The following is a 20,618-nucleotide window of genomic DNA, read 5'->3' on the forward strand; positions in this document are numbered from 1 at the left end:
TTTTTTTAATTTATATTACGTTTTGATATAATAATTAATATTTAAATATCAACACATAAAAAAAAAAGGGTAAATGAGACCTTGAAACTGGACGGAGGTAACTCGGTCGGCTTGGAAATTTATTCAAAATATATTCAAAATAACAATTACGAATTTTCACTGACATAAAAAATAAAAATATATATATATGTTAATATAATAAAATACAATACCTCAAATTAATTGGAGCATATATTCTATGAGACTATCATACGTTGTGGGTTTATGTCCTGTTCTTGTATTATGTTAATATAATTTATGTATTATGTCTTCATATGGTGGGATGTATGTCTTATATTATCTGTTGAGTATGACTATGTTATATGTTTTTATAAAGTGTATTGTAAAATATTATACTTCATCTGTCTCACTTAATTTGTCAATTCTTTCTATTTTCGTCTGTTTCAAATAATTTATCATTACTTTTTAGTCGGGACGGAGATAGTATAATGTATTGTCAATTTATATATTGCATTTACATTATGTTACATAATTCATATGTATGGTTTGTATTTCTATTATATAATTTTCTTTTTCTTTTGTTGATAGCGTGGGAACTCGCAGTCGCTATCCGAAAATGCGCATTGGGTAAATTTCGAACTTAATACCCAGCAAATTAAGTCCGACAAGGCAAGTAACATTAGACAAACCCTGTATGACAAATGGACTTGAAGGCGTCGGGATTTAACCTTTGTTCTTATATTATATGGTACTATATTATAACACTATGCTTAATTTTGTATTTCAGCATAACAATAGCATATAATTAACTATGCCAAATAGTGACAATACTATTTTTTTAAACCATAAACAATTTTGGTGTGGTTGTTTGTGAATTTGATTTTTTTTTATTTTTTTATTTTTTAATAATAAACATTTGAAAGTGAAAGTAATTTGATGTGATCTTAATAGATATTGATGTGATATTTTGAATGTAAAATACAATTTTAGTATAATTATAAAAAAATAAAAATAATTATTTAATTCGATATTTTTTAAGAAAAAAAATGAAAACAAAATTGTCCAACACTCCATTGTAGTTTCAAAACTCAGCGTAAACACTTTATTTACTTTAAAAATTGTACGGCGCTCCCTTATATTTGAAAAAAGTTTTCATGAAATCACTTTGTAGTTTCAAAACTCCGCGTAAATCTCCAATTTATTTTAAAAATTGGATAACGCCCCTTATACTTTAAAAAATATTGCATAAATCTCCCGCGATGCAAAAAATATAGATAAGAAATCATCGTCTCATCACAAGGGAGGTTTCATGGCGGTGGGGTTTCATGCAATATTTTTTAAACCAGAATGGAGTGTCATGCAATTTAAAAAAAAAAAAATTACGCTGAATTTCGAAACTAAAAGAATTTATATGCAATTTTGCCAAAATTGAATAATAAAAATTTGTAAAAAATACATAAAAGAACACAATCTTAAGGTTTTTTATTGACGAAATGTGGTAGTCAAAGCGTCCTAATTTTTATGGATGGACAAAAATTATAAATATATATATATATACAATTAGGTGAGACAGAAGTAATAAGTAACAATATGTTAAAATTTATTTGTGTTATTATCATGATATAATATATACTTATTTTGTCCGGATTAATTATATCACTTTGTCTGGACATACATACTAAGAAATAATAATATTTTAATGTAAAAATAAAATTGAATGTTATAAGAAATTTATGAAAAAATTAATAAAAAAAATATTGTTATAAGTAAAAAAAAGATAATGACAACTGAATTATTATTTGTTAAAATGTGAAAATAAAATTGTGGATGAATAAAATTGTTTACTATACATGAATATGCATAAATTTAATGAAAAAAAAAAAACTGAAATAATTATAACGAAAAAAGAGAATATATATTTTGATATAGTTTTTATTATTTATTAATATATTTTATTTTTCAAAATTATAAATTAAATTTTAACAATATATTTTGTCAATATACTACGTTACAATATATTTTTATTGATTAAAAATAAAAAATAAATTTCAAATAACATCAAAATATATATATAAAAAAATTATTATTATATTTATATAAATATTTTTTAAGTGTTAAAAAAAATAATAGTTTAAATATTATATTAAATATGATAATTATACTAAGAGTTAGATTCTATTAATAATTCTAAAAACCAATATAATTGCATCGGACATTTAATTAATAGAATCCGAAAGTAAACATCAAATAATTTGGATAAAATAATATTTTTCACTCTAATCTCGTATAGTAAAAAGCACCCATGAAATACACAAACAAAAATGTTAAACTTCTCTAAATAATTCAACTAACTAATAAAATATTATTTCATTCATCTTATAAAACAATGCTTAAAATTTCTAAATATTGAGATTATAAAACAATGCTTAAAATTTCTCCGACGAGTCGTATGGGCGTCTCTGGTACTGGAGGACTAAAACAGCAAAAAATTTTCACTTATGGGACTAATTTGCGACAACTCTATTTACGGGACTAAAATGATAAAAGAGTCCAATTACGGAACTAAAAGAACAATTTACCTATTTTTTACTAAATATGATATGAGTATTTTCAATAAATAAACTAAAACAGACACCATTTGTCTTTTGGACAATATATTTAACATTTAAAAATTCTTATACTCCCCCCGTCTCAATACAATAGTTTTGTTTACTATTTTTATCTGTCCTAAAACAATAGTCTTATTTTCATAAATAATCGTATCACTATATAACTACCCATACTCTTTCGTTATTATTACACAATTATCACTACCTTTTACACTGATACACTGACAAAAATATCTTTTACTATCAATATAATATCAATATACCTTAAATCTCATCTCATGTCCAACACAACCAAAACTATAATTCTAGGACGGAGGGAGTATTTGTATAATTTATTTGCAATCATTATATTTGTATTAAAGAGACTTATAGTCTTAATTTGTACCTTTACAATAATTAATATTTAAAGATCAGCATACAAAAATATCCATAATACTCTAAGAAATATTTATTTATTAGAATAAAAAAACAAACATACATATACATTATTAAAAATTGACACTTACCTGGAATTTACTCTTTTGTTATTATAAACTTAAAAACACTATTTCTAATAAAAAAAAAATTATTATTTTTATCTCATAAAATATCACAACAAAATACTGCATAAACAAAAATTCAAATCAAACATCTTATTTGAAATAAATTTCAAACCACTACCAAAGAATTGAATAACAAATATTTATTTTAAAACTTAATATACAACAATATCTAATTGCCACATATCCATACATGGGCATAATTTTTGCTGATATATATTAACAATAATAAAATCCAACAGTTTATTTTATAAAAATAACAAATAGGTAGAACACAGCCTGTTTTACCCAAATTAGAAAGAAACCTAAGAAAAAATAAAAATAAAATTCAACCAAAGTGAAATAGTAATGTAATATTACAAGCTAGAGTCCTCACTGAGGAGACGCAAAATAACTAAAAAACAAAAGAAAGAAACACAGGATATTATATGATGTGATATGATCAGATTAGGAGGGAATGAATACTACTACACTAATTCCTACACACACACACCAATTTCTTATATATACACCAGCAACAAGAATGTAGGGTAGGGTAGGGTAGGGTGGCCGTGACAACATACCTGAGCTTCAGGATTCTCCGAACTGCCGCTCCATGATCACCTCCCCGAGTTTGATGTAGAGAGCGCGTTGCTCCTCGAACGTCAGGTTTATAAGTATCTATACGGCGCAAGAAGAGAATAATGTCTGTCGAAATTCCGATGAACCAAAAGGAAGTGTATCTTTAGGAGATGTTTTTTTTTTTTTTTTACCTGGTCCATGATCATCTCGATCGACAGGCTCTGAGGCACCACGAACGACTGGTGGTAAATGTACGCGAAAACAGCCATCACCATCTGCAGAAAAAAATTGGCATGAGCTTTCATACATTTTTGTGTCCAAACATGGGAATGGTACTAGGAATTCACCTGGCAATCCATTCTGTCGGTGATTCCGCCATGTCCAGGTATGCTGTCGCCGAAATCCTGGGATAGGTAGATCACATAAGTACGAAGATGTCTGATAGTGACAGAGTGAACGGTAATTAATAACGATGCCTGACCTTGATCTTGAAAGCTCTCTTAAAGCCGCTGGCGAAAAAGCCTCCGAATGGCGCTATAATTGACGCAAAGAGACCGAGACACAGGGCGTGCCACTGTACGGGCAATATAGAAATCTCTTTCCAGGGGAACTGCAGAGGTGTGAGAAGCATAAGACGAGCATCACAAACGAAAAAAATATAAATATATATAAAAAAAAAAATTGTATAGACCGGTATTAACCTATATGACTTTGTAAACATGAGAGTTATTTTAAATATAAAGGCGACGGTTACTCTAAGAATACATAATATAGCCACAAACAACATATAATATGAATTATATTAATATAATACAAATGCAATATATGTACTAACAATATACGATATAGAGAGACAGACAACACGTGAATTATATTAACATAATACAAATGCAGTGCATAAACCGACAACAAATGCTACAATTGATTATAACATAAGAAATATATTCATACAACACACCTACATGCTTTTATTTAACACAGTATGTGATGTTTTAAATAAAAATGTGTTATTGGTTTTCCGATCAGACAAATCAGCATGGTACTGATCAGCACCATAACCATCCCAAAGCATAAAACACACACATACGACAATATTTGTTTTGGTGGGGAATGGATGGTAAGAAACTTACCCAACCAGGAAACCACTCGGGTACAGAAAAATGTTCTGGCTTAAACAATGGACCGGGATCGCATTGAAGCCAACCAGTCGATAGATCCTGTGCAATTACAGCTAACTTTAGAAATTTTCGAAAAGGGGTGAATAGTGAAACCTAAGAAGAGTGGATGAAAGACACGATTACCTTCCTTGGACATGTCAACCATTGAAATTGGCCCAATACATTTGCCATCTGAGGAAGTAAAGAAAATAAACTCAGCAACTAGATTATCGAAACTCTCTTCCATAGCAAGTTTCTAAAAATTCTTGGCCAATATATAGTTAAACGACTCACCAGGAAGGCAGAGATCATGGTAGCAATAGATGCGCCAATAAAACCTTCCCAAGTTTTCTTTGGCGAGATCTTGATCAGAGGAGTTCTTCCGAAGAAGAATCCAAAAATGTAAGCGGCAATGTCATTGATGACAATTAGTGAAGCTGGTAGGAGGAACCTGTATTGAGGAAATTAAACTCCATTTGACATTCTTTATACAACTTTCCAATAATCCATGTCAACCACAACAATTGTTAAGTTAAAAAAAGGTTAAGTTGAAATCATCGCTATGCTAAAAATCAACAAAGTGAAGAAATTATAGCACTGTCATTTCTAAAGAAAAGCCCTTAAAGACAACATGGTAGGTTTTTCTCCAGCATTTTTAGAGGAAAGATCTCCAACTAATTGACCTCAGGTTCGTATAAATTAAGACATCCTGCAATATCAGAATGCAGCTCAAAGGTTTTAAGCAAGCTTTCCTTAACTAAAAGAACTACAAGACTGATAAGTAATATCGAATACATTTGACAATGTTACAATGGAAAGAAAAGCTGTGTTACCAGAAGATGCCTTCAAAGATATTTGCCACGGTAAACGATGATTGGGTAAAAACCACAATTAAAATCATGTGTGTCCATGCATATTGGCTGAATTGATACTTGTACATCTTCTTCTTCAGGGTAAGAATGAACCACATGAAACCTGAAACCACAAAAGAAATTAATATTCAGCTTAAATTCTATAGTACAACGGACAACCTAAAGTTTACAAGTACATTGAGAGTCAACTAATAACATTAGCATAAATCTTTCGTGTTGGATTATAATAACAAAAGATGCCCTCGGTGAGATATATAGAGCTGTCCACCCAACCAAAGTCTTTACTTAGTAAATAAATTGGTTTAGTAATTACATACCATAGCATGATTTAAAGAAGTTTACAAAAGAAACAGCCAAACCGGAAGTTCTACTCTCTGTACCAACCTGCGATGTACAAGAAATAACAGGTAACCATATGATACTTGATTACTCTTCCCACAAGCTTATACAAAAATTTGTCTGTTGTAACGGTATTAACAAGCCTCTGACTGAGAATTCGACCGTACACAAATAACATTGCTGTGAAGAAAAAGTGCCTGAAAAATAGAGGACAGAGTAAAAAAGAAATCCAGTTAAGGATTGATGATTTATTGTCTTTAGAAATTGTGAAACCAAGTTAAGAACCAGAAGAAAGAAAGTATGGAAAGGTAAAATCTGCATTGTCCTTTACAGGAAATTCCACCAGGATTCTTTTTATAGCATAAAAAATATGCAATACAAGAACTGGGTAAATAAAAGAGTTAATTGGAACGAAACAAAAATTCTTGAGAAGTTACATTCTGACTTTTCTAAGAGACAATAAGTCTATATAGTCACATCAATTTGTGTATTATCCTATTCAGAAAAGTATTACTAGCAGATAAAATTGCTCGCTGATATATATCAAAGTTACTAACCAATTTAATAGCCTAAAGCCCGGGAGGTGTCTGTCTTCACGTACCCTCCTAAGCAGTATGAACAGCTCCTTGGCCATATAAATTTGGATAACAACAATCATGGCACAGATATAAAGGTGACCCATGTAAATAAGCAAGGCAAATCCTCCAATCATCCAGGCAGATGATTGTGCACGGATTAACATGGACTTGTACTTGTTATTGTCATTAACAAGTAATTGGCCACCATTTGCTCTATCAACTTCGGGAGGGACCTAATGTAAAGAAAAAAAAAAAAAAAAGCAAGTTTCCATAAGTACAAACACTTTTGTTCTATGCTTAGCAATGAAATTGGTAGTTTTATACAACAATATGAATGAGAAAGGCCACATAAGAGTATGATACAGTTAAGTTAACAAAAGGATATCTGACCTCATTTGAACCTCTGCGCCGGCGTAACCGTGCAGTAGGCCCAGTAGGAGTAGATGTTCCACCAGTACTGCTTTCCATTTCTTTATTTCTTAGACCCCTTTAGAAAGATCTCACTTAAAAGTTTACAACTATGACTTCCAAGTGATTGCTCGATTCACCTAGAGGAATTACAAGTGTACCAGATGGATCTCCAGTTACCTGAAATAAATAAAAATGAACAAGGTCAAATAAGACAAAAAAAAAGAAAAGGTTAATCCTTCTTTGATCCTGTTAAAATGAACCCTCAAATCCACAAGCTCCTTTTCTTAGTTTGAATTACACATCACAACTTCAATTTTTTTTTGCCATTCGGATATTTTGTGTTAATAGTTAAATTTTTCCCTTGCTCTTCCTATTCTAGCTAAGCAAAACAAAACAACATTCAGCTTATCCTTTTACTAAAAGTAAAAAATAAGAGAAAACCAGAGCAGACGAATCAGAAGTGGTTCACAGTCAAATTTAATATTATGGTGCTTTTTGGCACTATTAATCGACAGTGATTTTTTTTTCGAAAACATCTCATAAAATACTTAACTTATTACATTTTTTCAAAACTCCAAAGCTCAAAAGTTTCTATCTAGGAGCCAAGATTTCAGATCTTCATACAGTTCTTACATATTATAATTTGAACTTTGACATAGACTACTCCTTTCCCCTTCCTTCAGTTTAAGATAATAATTAACAGCTGAATGACAAAATCCCCAATACATAAAACACACACCATGATTTCCTACTGTTTCTTAAAACCCAAAAATTCACATCCAAAGAACGCAAACTGTCTCAAATAACTGAATCCTGCAAAGGAAACACAGCCAACGAATGCAGTTTAATCAGGAAAACAAAAACTAAAACATCTCAACAGCTATAATAATGCATAGCAGAAGCTGAAGAACACATCTCGTCCAAATCAAAGAAACAAAACACACCAATATTCACATAAATCAGCTCACAATTCCAATAAACAACCGATTCAGCTGTCAACAACAGAAACTACACAACATTGCTTCAACGACAGAAACATAACCACATGAAAACATTGATTTCCCATCAATTCGCGAATACGACAAAATTAACGAAACTCGATTAAAGGCAAGGGATAGAGGCGTCACCTGAGCAGAAAAAGGAAGATTACCAGAGCGAGGAGAGATCCAACCAGCGCGTCGCGAAGCTCACTCAGTGAGTCAGTGGCTCGCCCGTTTCCTCTGTTCTCAGGTGAGGGTAAAACCAAGTCTACACTCTACATAGGTATGAAGATTTGGAAAGGGAGAATAAATGGGGGGAGTGGTTTGATTATTAATGAAAATTGGTTTGGGAGCGAATATGTGATTATGCCAGAGTTTTGGGTCCCAAATGGCACTATTTGCTTGCTTTCGAATCAGAATTTGTTTAAAATTGCATTAAGGTACAAAAAGGAATAATGTATAATAGTAGTCTATGAGAATATTTTGATAAATTTAATATTTGTATTGTATGTATAAGATAATGATATTTTGTAATTTAATAAAAATTAAATATTTTAATATTACCTATAATAAGAAATTTATACATTTGGATGAAAAGAAAAAATAATAAAATGCGTATGAAATAAAGAAAATAATATTCAGCTGTAAGGTCTCATTTATTTTTGGGTCATTGTATTAATTTTAAAAATATTTTTATATTTGTATAATCTTTTTTACAAATATTATTATAATAATATTATAAGACAATAGTAAAAAATATTTTTTTTTCTTGTATTATGTTTTCATATAATAATTAATATTCAAATATCGGAACAGTATTATATAATAGGTATGCATATATACCAAACCATATCCGGTGGTTAAGGTATTTCCATCAATAGATGCCTTCTTTCATATATTTAAATATTTAACTGACTGAAATTTGTGTGATGTAGTTTATTTCAAATTATATAATTTTATTCTTGTCACATTATTATATATTCCCTCTGTAATAAATTTTAAAAGTAATATAATTAGTAAAATTGAACAAAAAAAAATATATGGAATGGAAGAAGTACTCATTTCCATACCGAATCCAATTGGAAAAGTTATTAAAGGCCAATGATGAATGACAAGCGCGATTGAGAAGACTTTGACAAGATCAATTGGTGTTATTGCCAAAATACAAAACTCAGGTGGCAATATGAATTTATTTATCCCAATGCCGGTAATCGTAGCCGGAATGTACAACAATTATGTGAAAATACTCCGTAAATTTGCTCATAAAATTAAGAAAATATGACATGTAAATTCTGTTTATATAAACATTTTTAGAACTATTGATAATTTTTTAAAAAAATGAATCGCATGATAAAAAAATTCAAACATAATTTATATCTAATATAGGTAACATAGCTCTGATGACATAGGAGATTCGGAGTACCAAGTTAGTGGAATAGTCTTTCACTCTTTATAAAATATAAAAATCTAATAGTCTTTCACTCTTTATAAGATATGAAAATCTAACATTAATTCTAACGTGAGATATTGACGGAGAAGAGAGAATGTGTTCTAATATAAATAGAAATCCAAATATAGAAAAAGATATATAGAAGCCCAATATAAGGGAATGTAAGGAAGAAAGAAAAAAGAAACCAAAGATTAAAAAGTACAGGGTGTTATGTTATCATTGACAATAACAAAATTCAGACAGTTAAATCACCTTCAAGAATTGGAAACCAAAGAATGCAGCATAACACTTGTGCTCTACCATTCTAATCCTACAATGGCTATCTAAGGTAAAATCAAAACTAACTCAATTAAAAAACGACTCAAGACGAGGACTCGAACCCCAAAACTAGTGCGTATTTTCTTACCGCAATCCTAAACTAATCAAAAGAATCACATAAATCAACCTTGGCAAGAGAAACTAAGCCTCGATAAAAAAAAAAACGTACCTGCGAGAACTCAAGAGATGGAGTACGTCAACACCTCCTCCTCCGTCGGCCGCCACATTGTCTTCTTGGCGACGAGCATTCCCTCATTGTTCTTCGAGTAAGTCATGCGCACGTCCCATTGCAAGGATTTGAATATCGTCTCGAGTTCGGTGATAATCTCAGATGTGTCCCGGACGATGATCTTGCCTTCTGGTCTTAAAATCCGGTCGGTCTCGGCGACCAAAGCCATTAAATTGCACCTGTAATTCTCATACATATCCAAAAGGCTCAGCCAAGATCAAAAAAATTATATATATATATATATGTATAGGCGGCGAATATCGAATATTGCACGCACTTTTGTTTAATCTTTGAGAAGAGATGGTCGGCGTGGAGGAGGTCGTATGTTCTCGGGTAAGTACTGAACGATTGGCACCAGTCATGATAGATGCCGAATAGGCCTCGCTCGTAGATGATCGGGAGTGTATCGGCGGCGTCGATCGAGATCACGTTCATGACCCATATGTTCTGTTCTCTCAGGGCGGCTGCCAACCTGAGAGACAGAGGTTCTGTTTAGATAGATACTTTTAGAATTTTTCGACGCTATTTATTATTTTTTGCTTACCCTCCGTAGACGGCTCGCATGTCCATGACGTTTCGCACGGTGGACCACTTGATCCCGAGTCCGTTCAGGTAAGAGTTTTTCACGACGCGTTTCCAGTGTTGGTAATCCGCGGAAAAGTCGTCCGGAGCTGGTTTGCCGTAAACACCGACCTCGCTGCTCGACAGCCAATACGGCGGTTTCTCGACGCGTGCGGGCCACTGTTCCGGCCATTTAGAGCCGCGTTCTGTCGGAGCGGCGGGGATTTTGTGCATGCATGCTTGTAGAGGCACATTCCTGATCACATTCACAACAAATTGTAGCTAAATTGAATCAAGAATCAATTTTTTGGGGAGACGTAAATGAAATGCATACCAGGCTGCATTTGGATCATCGGTGTCGGGGCAGAGTGGAGGATTGTTTTCCTTCCTTTTTTCGTAGCACTCATCCGTCGTAGGCTTGCGATACACCGCGATTCCTACTCCGTTTACTTGATCTTTGATTATTGACACAACTTCCCAGCACATTGCTTTCGTCAATTTCTTCATTGCTATCATTAAAAGCTCAATACGTTAAAAACGTCGCTTCAAAGTAAGACACGGCTTGCAAATTACTACTTTCGAATCGCTTCGACAAGTCTTCTTATTTCCTTGTAGCTACAAAAGTTATCGACTCATTTTTTCGAATCAACTATCAATGTTATTTGTTATTAGAACATACCTTCCCAGATCTCAACATCTTCGGGTAGTTTCTGGTAAACAGGAGTCGCAGACCAGACGAAGAAGCCACCCGGACGTAGCAACCGGTTAAGCTCCAACAGAAGCTTACCACCTAAAAGTTAACACAATTTGGTAAGTAAAAGATGAGGCTAATTTACGGATTTAGGGGTGCGTGCTCTGATTTAAGTCGAGTTTAAAGAACCTTCGATATGCCACGGCACCCTGCAACGTGCACAATGCACAACATCGAAGACTCTTGCAGGATACGGAAGTCTTGATGTCCCCATAACAGCAGATATTGCCGGAATTCCTCTTTCAAGTGCAAATTGAACCTGAGCCTCGTGCTCGTCTTTTGGGGCCAGCGACATAGTCAGCACATCTCTATCGAATAGAAAACCTCCAAAGCTAGCAACGCCGCAGCCAACATCCAAAACAACTCGGGATTGTTTTCCCCATGCAATGTCAGGCACAGACTGCATAAAAATTCAACTCAAAACAATTTAATTCTGAAATTTTAGCCGCAGAGAAGAGATAGTTATACATATGCATTGTGTTCTTTAATATGGAAACATAGTAAGAATACGGCGCTATGATTTACTTAAAAGTGCATTCGTATAGCCATAAATTAAAAAATAAATAAAAACATTACCTCCTGTATGAAGTCAATGTAGTGAAGAGCACCATGCTTAAATTGAGTGCCGCCGCCGGGGAAGGTAAGGAATTCGCCACTGACTTTAACCCAATTCTGGTGTCCCTTATATTCCGCAAGCTTGGTATGAGGAACATTATGATACCAAATCTGCGATAAATAACAGAAGTATATCGTTACAAAGAAGAACTAAATCAAAAAATGGAAAAAAAAAAAACGAAGGACCATCTTGTTTAAAGTTTATACCTTGTCCCGGCTACTAGGCCATTCAATGGGGCGTTGATATCCTTGAGGGACGGGAACAATGCAGGTCGGAGGATTCTCTGGACAGTGCCTCTCCCTGTGTTCGTAGTGCTTAGTTGTTCGAAGTTTATTTATTGCCGCTAAGTTGTCTAGGCATGGAATGTAATCCGGCCCAGCATAGGTTTTGCAGAGTTTCCAACTATAAGTGTTCTTGTTCTCTGGTGTAGATGATGTTTGAGCTTCCTTTTCATTTTTCGACGTGGTCGCCTGAGTTGAAAATGATCCATTTTGTGTTGTCGACTCCTTCAAAAGCTCTGACTGAGCTCCTGATGGAAACACTTCACCTGGTTGGTCTTTTTTCTCAATGGAACCTTGATCTGCAGGCTTCTCGTCTTTCTTTTTCTCCATTGTTGCATCTTTCTGATCCTCTTTTTTCACATCATTTGCATTGCCTGAATTTTCTGAATAGATATTTTTATTATCCTTATCTTTTGGGTTCTCAGCCTCTACATCTGTTTTGCCTGAATTTTCCTCAGATATCTTCCCATTATCCACCTTTTCCTCAACCCCACCCCCTTGTTTATCTACATCTGTTTTCCCTGAATTTTCCTTCGAGCTTTTTTCACTATCATCTTTCTTGCTATTCAAACTTTCATCTACCTGACCATCAGGTTTATCTACATCTGTTTTGGTAGTTTTTTCTTCCGAAGCTTTCTCATTGTTATCTGTCTTGCTCTCCACTTTCTCCTCCACCTGACCATCTTGAGCTTTCATCTCAGTTTTACCTGAATCTTCTTCCGATCTTTTCTCACTACCATCATTCTTGTTATCCAACATTCCCTCCACTTTAGCCTCTACTTTTTCGACAGCTTCATTGACTGAATTTTCTTCTGCTTTTTTCTCACCGCCATCATTCTTACTTTCCATCTTCTCTGCCTGATCCCCTTGTTTATTTACATCCATTTGCCCAGAATTTTCATCGGATTTTTTCTCATTTTCTGCAGCCCCAAAACTTGAAGAGACTTTATTCTCCACCTGTCCTTCACCATCAGCTTTCTTTCCCTCTACATTCCCCGACAAATCTTTCATTTCCTCTTTGTTTCCTACACCAGCTCCTTTCATTTTATCACTGCTTGCTTCCATCCCTTCACCCCCCTTCTCATTCTTCTCCATCTGATTCGAACGTTCATTATTGTCAACTTTAATTGCATCCTCGGGCAAGTCACCCTGGCTATCCTCAAACTGCTTCTGCTTTCCATCATTCTCCTTTGCATTATCTTCAGTTGCAACATTACTATTCTCATTGTCTTTAGCACTACTATCTTCCTTTGCAACACCACTATTCTCATTGTCTTTAGCACCATTATCTTCCTTTGAAACGCCACTATTCTCGCTATCTTTAGCACTATTATCTTCCTTTGCGACGCTACTATTCTCGTTGTCTTTAGCACTATTATCTTCCTTTGCAGCGCTACTATTCTCGGTGTCTTTAGGACTCTCTTCCGTCGCCAATTGAGTACTCTCACTGTCTTTAGCATTGTTGTCATTCTCAACATTGCCTTGAGTCTCCTCTGTTGTCACCTCACTCTTGTTCTCTTCCGAAACTTTCGAATTCTGAACATTGAGTAGAGATGACGATGTCATCACCCAAACACCAACCATGCAAAGGGCTACAAACACAACTATTGTGACTGTCGATCCAGCGCCGGATGATTTCCGGCCATCAATCCTCGAGTACCTTCCTGTTGCCATGATTCAGCTCTATACCTCAATCAACCCCAAAAAGCTCTTCTTATTGCACCTACATAACAATTAAATGCCAACACCAATTTCAACCACAAATCATGCCATTTCTGTCAGCAATACTCTTTAATTAATCAAAAGTTCAAAAGAAGTTGGAAATCATCCCTTCAGTGTGAATTACGCACAAATTTGATCCTCTTAGGTTTCTTGAATATGAATAGGAGGACAAAAATGCCTAGAACAATTGATAGATGCGCAAACATGCCTGATTATAACATTTTCTGCAATCCGATTGTATTTTGTGCAAAAACCATAATCATACTTCAATTGCTACATAACTACACGAATTTTTCATAAAGCACAAACACAAAATTAAACATCAGAAGCTTGAAATACAAATCGAGCGTAGAAATACAACACAAAACAGCACTTTCGGGTTATAAACAATGCACCGGAAACACTAATAACATTTTCTGCAATTCGATTGTATTTTGTGCACAAAACATAACCATACTTCAATTGCTACGTTTACTACACGAAATTTTCATACTGCACAAACACAAAATTAAACACCAGACGCTTGGAATACAAATCGAGCGTAGAAATACAACACAAAACAGCAGTTTCCAGATTATTAACAATGCACCGGAAACACTAATAACATTTTCTTCAATCCGATTGTCTTTGGTCAACAAAACATAATCATACTTCAATTGCTACATAACTGCACGAATTTGTCATACAGCACAAACACAAAATTAAACATCAGAAGGTTGGAATACAAATCAAACGTACAAATACAACGCGAACAGCAGTTTCCAGAACAAATTTAATTGAAAGCACGGAAACAGAATTGCTCAGAGGCGTGTACCTCTTGCCGCGCGCGCTAGTCATGCATTGCCGTTATGCGGCGAAATTATGATCATAGTACGTAGTAATTGTGTGTTGTGTGATTTTCAATCCTTTTTCCAGTGAATTTCCGTCGAATTTGAGGATCACAACAGCATGCAGTTGAAAGGCAAGAGAAAGAGTCGGCTAAAGTGGAAGAGGAAAACAGAAAACCACAAGAAGAGCGCGAAATTCGGGCAGAGAGAGAGAGGGGGAATGTGTGCACGTGTCCTCGCGTGACGTACTTTCAGCGGCGCACCAGACCGGGGCCGGACCGGACTGGTCCAGCCGGACTGGACCGGGCCGAGTATGTCAATTTTATTATTCAACACTGCTTGTTTGAATGTGTTTCTTTTGTGGATTTTGTGTTATAAATAATAAAATTTTGAAGGCTGATTTTTGAAAACAATATGGATAAAAGTTAGTGCAGATATTGTGAAATAAGAGTATATAATATTTGTTCATATTTTAAAATGTAAACTTTATAAAAATATATCATATATTTTAAAAGACTATGTTATTTGTTGGTAATTTATATATTATATTTATATTATATTAATATAAATTATATAATTTCTCTATTAATAACATGTGTTTTTTTAACACTGTGTTATTTATGGGATGTTGAATAAGGTCATCTCCAATCCATAATTCCATTTATCAAGTTTTAACTACAGTAATGTTACTTAAATCATAACTCTATTTTCACTGTTATTCTTCAAATATTCAATTTTTCCTATTATTTTAAACAACTTTTTATATTTATAATTTAAATTAATTTTTCAAAAAAATAAAAAATAAATTTAAAAATAAAAATAAATTCAAAAAAAAGAAAGAAAGAAAAGCAACCCCATGTTTTGGCATTGCTATATTGCAAAATTAACACACCAAAATATGGTGTAAAATTTAACGTCGGTTGCCAAATCTACCAACTCAACTCCATTAATAGCGATGTTTTAACTCGTCGTAAAATTAATATTTAGTGTAATTTTTTTTTTTAATGTTGCTTTGATGTTTTCAAAAGATTTTTCTTTTTTTTTTTCACATTATAAAATTCAAATTAAAAACCAACAAACAATGTTATTTTATTTTTAATTTAATCAATTTTTGATATAAAATACTATTTCATAACTTTGTTCGTCCATTATTTCTTGAATTGAAAAAATCAGCACTAATCAACACCCTTAATATAGTACACAACCTTATTATACACACAACACATGCTTTATATGTGTTGTATAACAGTATCTAGTGTATTAAAATCAACTATTGTTTGTATTGTATAAGACTGTAATGTGTTGTTAATTTATGTGTTGTATTTTTATTGGTGTTTTTGTTTTGGGGATTCCACTATTCATCTCATTTTTTCCCTCCAAAAACATCAAATCAAACACCTATTTTTTATTTTTTATATTAAACTAAAAATCAATTTTACATTCAAAACATCACATCAACACCTATTTATATCAGGTTATACAACTATTCAAATTCAAAAATTTTACTATTCAAATCCCAACTCAAAATCCAAACCACCAAACAAACACACCCATATGAATACATACCGTAGCCGGTATGCTGTCAACATGATGCTGAATTTTGATTTAATCGGATCAACGCATAAAGTTCAGCACCGTATCCGCCGCCATATATAATATATCATGTTTGTAATTTTGATTTAATCGGATCAACCCGTATCCATATATATCATTCTCTCACAAAGCCTCTCATCCAAACCACTCTTCAAACGAAAAATCAAAATACCCAAAATCACCAACCAAACAAACCCTGAACATGGAATCCAAGTCTTGATATTTTTTAAAATCACATCAACAGCTATACTATAGAACATATTCGTATGATCCAAGTCTTCATATTCGTTTATCAATGGAATCCAATCTTATCTAAACACAATAAGCCCCAAAAACCACAACAAAAGGGCCAACTCAAAACAATCAATTCCTTCCACATATATTCCAAAAGACTTTTCTTTTCAGCTCAAGAAAATTAAGTTCACAATAACAAAACATACATACCTCGATGAAGAAGAAGAAGAAGAAGAAAATTCCGAACCTCGAATGCATTTTCATAAAAGCATGTCATGTTATCTGCCAGATCAAGAAACAAGATTAAAATTCCGTGGAGGTGAAAAATTTAAGAACATTAAGATCAAATCACAAACCGATGATCAATGATTGCAGAAGTTGTGGAGATCCATTACAGAATGTTTCGATTAAGAAGGGACCGGTCCAAGATAATAATCCTCCAAGGCATCCAAGCTAACAACTGTTCGAAACTCTTTCTCGGCCTCATCGAACTTATGTCCAAGAACAACAAATCGCACCACCGTGCCTTTTTCTATCTTCACTGATTTCAAGTTCTTGAAGAAGGGAGGCTCGCCAGGAAAGTACTCGTATTCAGACATTGTTCGATGAGAAAGGTAAACTTTGTCCGCGGGGCCGCATGTCAAAAAGACTCCGTGCTTTATAACTTTGTAAACGGTGCCTTCCAACACCTCTCCCGGAAGCATCTTGAAAGTGATGCAGCTGAACTTCACCGGAAATATGAAATTCCCGGGATGCGTCCTGATTTTTCCTTCCCCGATGCTGTGGATATCTTTGACGGCAACGAAAATGCCACTTTCTATGGAGGCCTTCCTCTCGGCAACCTCGGCCATGAGGCAAACTAGAACGGCCTTCTGAAGCATTTTTCCGGAAGAGCAATCGAGGCTTTCGGAAGGGATCATTAAATCCCATGACAACTGAGTCTTGAGAAACATTTTTCCGTAGTCGACCTGTTAGAATAGAACACAAATATCATCTATGTTATAGGGGTTTGTTTGGTTTTAGTTTCAAATCCGAATCACCGCTATTCAGTCCACACGGATTTTAATAAAAATACACTACTTTTCTCACAAAATATTACTTCAGAAGACTTTTTAAACTAAAATTAAAATACAAAACTCAAACTCAAATCAAAATCAAATTGTTAAAAATCATTTTCTGGTTTTTCAATATGGAAACTCGCAATTTTCCTTAAAAAACATCACATCCTTCACCCATTTTTCATATAAAACATCGCATCCAATAATTATTTCACTTCAAAAACATTAAAACTTAATAAAAATTAAACCAAACAATTAAAACACCAAAAGAAGTAAAGAACATATCCTAAAACTTTGGTAGCATCTAATAGACAGGAACAAAAGGTGTTTTTTTTTAAAAAAAACACCACACAGGATGCAATTTATGCAATCTACAATGGTTGTAAATGGAAATAATGGAATGGGATCACTTGGATCTTTCCGATAAACGCTACAATGTGAACCCGAATTAACACATAGTGAAATGCAAATTTTAAATAAATTTAGACTACTACAATCTCATAATAAGAAGATGCATACAATCCTAATATATATACATATAGTAACACATCAACCAAGATTCCATTTAAATGATATTCGATTTGATGTTTTTGTCTCCTTAAAAAAAGTTATTGACGATGAATAGTTCCAAAACTTCCAAAAAAAAGTGTATGCAAACAAAGCCGAAAGAAGCAATTCTAGTCCTATTCATAAAACAAATTTGCCAGAATCATTAAAGCTCATCGACTTCATCATAAATGATCCGCTTTCCGCGAAATAACCTCGACCAATCGGGCTTTCGACACAATTAAATAGAAATCCCCAAAGTAGCCACATTCTAGTGATCAAAGAAATACTCCTCTTTCTATTTTCATGACATCCAATACATATTTGCATCGATCCCATAAACATATTCTCTATGCAAATCAGCCAACAATCAAGGTGAATAAGGGTCGGGAATGCCGAATCTCTTTATGATCAACAAATTCAATTTTCTAGTTAGTTATTTCGGGTAGTTCCTACAAAGGATCGAACTATTCTGAATTAGATTCATCCCTGTAGTAATCAAACCCATCCAATGTGTATTTTCCATTTGAACTTTTCACTATTAACAAAAGCAAAGCAAAACACAAACTGCAAAACATATCCAAAAGCAGCCAAAATAGACTTCAACACTTCGAATAAATCTAAAATCATTAATATTAATTACAATCAACAACTCCAAACAGTTCAAACCCTAAATACCCATACGAGCCGGCTATTTTAGTTGATACAGAAAATAATTCAAAATTAGTGTAAAGATTGAACTTACAGAGCTTCCTACGAACTCGTAGAAGACGCCGACGACAACGAACCGCCTGTCTGGGAGGACGCCGAAGAAGGCCGGAGAAGCAAAACACGTCAAAGTAAGAGATAAAGAAGATGATAGAGAAGAAGAAAATGGCAGGTGGATAACAAATATTGGAACTTGGAAGGCGGGGACGAAGAAGAGGAAGGTTTTGAGACGGAGAAGACGAGAGACGCGACGAAGACGGGAGTCACAGCCTGATGGATTCTGTAAAATGAATGAAATTAAAAATAGTGTATATTTTTATTTATTATTTAAAAAATAAAAATAAAATTAGTTGGGCTTGTTTCTTTTTGTTGAATTTAAACAAAAAAAAAATGATTTGAATTAATATTAAATTAATATTTAATAAAATATTTTGTAAAAAAACTATGAAAAAAATGCAGAGTCAAATAATAAAATATAGAAAATTTGGAAAAGAAACACATCGTAGACTTTTGAAGTGTAGTTATTCCAACATTCAAATTGATTTAAAAGTTGTTTTGTGATAAAAAAATAATAATAATAATACTTTTTAATTTTAGCCTATTATTTTTGTTTTATATATATTTTTAAATTTTTAGTAAATTTATTCTATTTCTAAATATATTAAAAATATATAAAATAATTTAATTAAATTTTTAATGTTAAACAAATAATTTTATTTATATTTAAAATAAGTAAAATTGATTTAAGTTAATTATAAATAAATAGATAATATATTCTTTTTATTTATTTGTATTATATAGGATTTTATTATTAAAAAATAATACTTGTATGATATATATTTTATTGAGATATAATGATAAAAATATTTAAAATATTTATAATACTATTGATGCAAAAAATAATAAAATTGTTGAGATATGAAGTCTGATTATATTCTAAAATTTAGGGATATGATTTGGATATAATATCCGAGATTTGGAGATATAGTTTGGATATTATTATCATAGGCATTAGCTATAAATATCCATGTATTCTTACTTTGACATGTGCCTGCGTACTTTATAGTAGAATTTCTGGTTTGGCAGCACCCCCAGACGTAGATCATTATGATCGAACTGGGTTACCAAATTCTTGTGTTCTTTTGTCTTTGTTATTTTATCTTGATTTTCTAGAAATTTCCGTAACAAGATGGTATCAGAGCCTGGTTCGTTGGTAGGGTGAATTGAGAGGAATCGGACATTGGGTCGTTGTGGGAATCCCTTGTGATCTGCGGAGGTGCCTTATGTCGAAAGTCTCCTGGCGGTGTTGGGTCGGTCCCGACTGGTAGGTCAGGGAGCGAGTCCCTTTGTGATAGGCAGTGCAAGGTTGGTAGGGAAGCATAAGGGTTTCGGCAAACGCAGCGGAATATCCGATGTGCTTTCATATCAAGTGAGCCTTATGTTTGTTTGTGGGAGTCAAGATGGATGAAGTCGAGTAAAAGAAGATCGACAAGGAAGATGCAAGTCAGGTGGTATGTTGAAACTGCAAGGGACACTTGAAACGAGAGTGCGGGGCGCCGAAGAAGGATCAGGGTTCGGCAAACACAGCGGAGGAGATATCCGATGTGCTGATTCTGAGCGTCAGCAGTCCAATGGAGTCATGGATTTTGGTCTCAGGAGCGTCATTCCACTCATGCAG

General features: G+C 33.5%; 3 protein-coding genes across 7 annotated transcripts; all 3 read right to left on the minus strand.

Moving 5' to 3' along the window:
• Nucleotides 1-3,454: 3,454 nt before the first annotated feature.
• LOC127249357 (phosphatidate cytidylyltransferase 1) lies at nucleotides 3,455-8,374 on the minus strand. Of its 3 annotated transcripts, none has more exons than XM_051272112.1 (12): nucleotides 8,217-8,374; nucleotides 7,046-7,243; nucleotides 6,635-6,888; nucleotides 6,123-6,274; nucleotides 5,700-5,841; nucleotides 5,161-5,317; nucleotides 5,011-5,058; nucleotides 4,840-4,926; nucleotides 4,191-4,319; nucleotides 4,057-4,113; nucleotides 3,901-3,984; nucleotides 3,455-3,808 (listed from the first exon to the last, which is right to left on the minus strand). In XM_051272112.1, the coding sequence occupies exons 2-12, from the start codon at nucleotides 7,121-7,123 to the stop codon at nucleotides 3,719-3,721; spliced, it is 1,278 nt and encodes a 425-aa protein (XP_051128069.1). In that variant the 5' UTR covers nucleotides 7,124-7,243; nucleotides 8,217-8,374; the 3' UTR covers nucleotides 3,455-3,718. The 3 variants fall into 3 exon arrangements, with proteins under 3 accessions (XP_051128069.1, XP_051128068.1, XP_051128070.1); XM_051272111.1 differs by having other exon boundaries at nucleotides 8,194-8,372; XM_051272113.1 differs by lacking the exon at nucleotides 8,217-8,374 and adding an exon at nucleotides 7,806-7,879.
• A 1,304-nt stretch (nucleotides 8,375-9,678) lies between these two features.
• Nucleotides 9,679-15,148, minus strand: LOC127249253 (probable methyltransferase PMT26). Of its 2 annotated transcripts, none has more exons than XM_051271975.1 (9): nucleotides 14,789-15,148; nucleotides 12,178-13,975; nucleotides 11,932-12,081; nucleotides 11,485-11,755; nucleotides 11,284-11,394; nucleotides 10,939-11,113; nucleotides 10,588-10,860; nucleotides 10,321-10,515; nucleotides 9,679-10,222 (listed from the first exon to the last, which is right to left on the minus strand). In XM_051271975.1, the coding sequence occupies exons 2-9, from the start codon at nucleotides 13,924-13,926 to the stop codon at nucleotides 9,994-9,996; spliced, it is 3,153 nt and encodes a 1,050-aa protein (XP_051127932.1). In that variant the 5' UTR covers nucleotides 13,927-13,975; nucleotides 14,789-15,148; the 3' UTR covers nucleotides 9,679-9,993. The 2 variants fall into 2 exon arrangements, with proteins under 2 accessions (XP_051127932.1, XP_051127933.1); XM_051271976.1 differs by lacking the exon at nucleotides 14,789-15,148 and adding an exon at nucleotides 14,713-14,786.
• Nucleotides 15,149-16,593: 1,445 nt separating this feature from the next.
• Nucleotides 16,594-19,218, minus strand: LOC127249254 (DNA-directed RNA polymerase V subunit 7-like). 2 transcript variants are annotated; one of them, XR_007838269.1, is made up of 3 exons: nucleotides 18,978-19,218; nucleotides 16,985-17,596; nucleotides 16,594-16,910 (listed from the first exon to the last, which is right to left on the minus strand). XR_007838269.1 is itself a non-coding variant. In XM_051271977.1 (3 exons), the coding sequence occupies exon 2, from the start codon at nucleotides 17,579-17,581 to the stop codon at nucleotides 17,036-17,038; it is 546 nt and encodes a 181-aa protein (XP_051127934.1). In that variant the 5' UTR covers nucleotides 17,582-17,596; nucleotides 18,978-19,218; the 3' UTR covers nucleotides 16,594-16,910; nucleotides 17,024-17,035. The 2 variants fall into 2 exon arrangements, 1 of the variants encoding a protein (XP_051127934.1); XM_051271977.1 differs by having other exon boundaries at nucleotides 17,024-17,596.
• Between the last annotated feature and the right edge of the window lie 1,400 nt (nucleotides 19,219-20,618).

Source organism: Andrographis paniculata, unplaced genomic scaffold (assembly GCF_009805555.1).
Source record: "Andrographis paniculata isolate CXL003 unplaced genomic scaffold, ASM980555v1 Contig35END, whole genome shotgun sequence".
NCBI classification, from domain to species: Eukaryota; Viridiplantae; Streptophyta; class Magnoliopsida; order Lamiales; family Acanthaceae; genus Andrographis; species Andrographis paniculata.

Excerpts from the sequence above, each read along its gene's own strand:
- LOC127249253 (XM_051271975.1), bottom strand. The coding sequence starts at position 13,926 with ATGGCAACAGGAAGGTACTCGAGGATTGATGGCCGGAAATCATCCGGC. Across the intron at positions 11,114-11,283 it reads AGATGTTGAGATCTGGGAAG|CAATGAAGAAATTGACGAAA; the intron begins GTATGTTCTAAT and ends TTTTAATGATAG. Across the intron at positions 10,861-10,938 it reads GATGATCCAAATGCAGCCTG|GAATGTGCCTCTACAAGCAT; the intron begins GTATGCATTTCA and ends GAATGTGATCAG.
- LOC127249357 (XM_051272112.1), bottom strand. The coding sequence starts at position 7,123 with ATGGAAAGCAGTACTGGTGGAACATCTACTCCTACTGGGCCTACTGCA. Across the intron at positions 5,842-6,122 it reads TTATTTCTTGTACATCGCAG|GTTTCATGTGGTTCATTCTT; the intron begins GTTGGTACAGAG and ends TTGTGGTTTCAG. Across the intron at positions 3,809-3,900 it reads TCGAGATGATCATGGACCAG|ATACTTATAAACCTGACGTT; the intron begins GTAAAAAAAAAA and ends TGCGCCGTATAG.
- LOC127249254 (XM_051271977.1), bottom strand. The coding sequence starts at position 17,581 with ATGTTTCTCAAGACTCAGTTGTCATGGGATTTAATGATCCCTTCCGAA.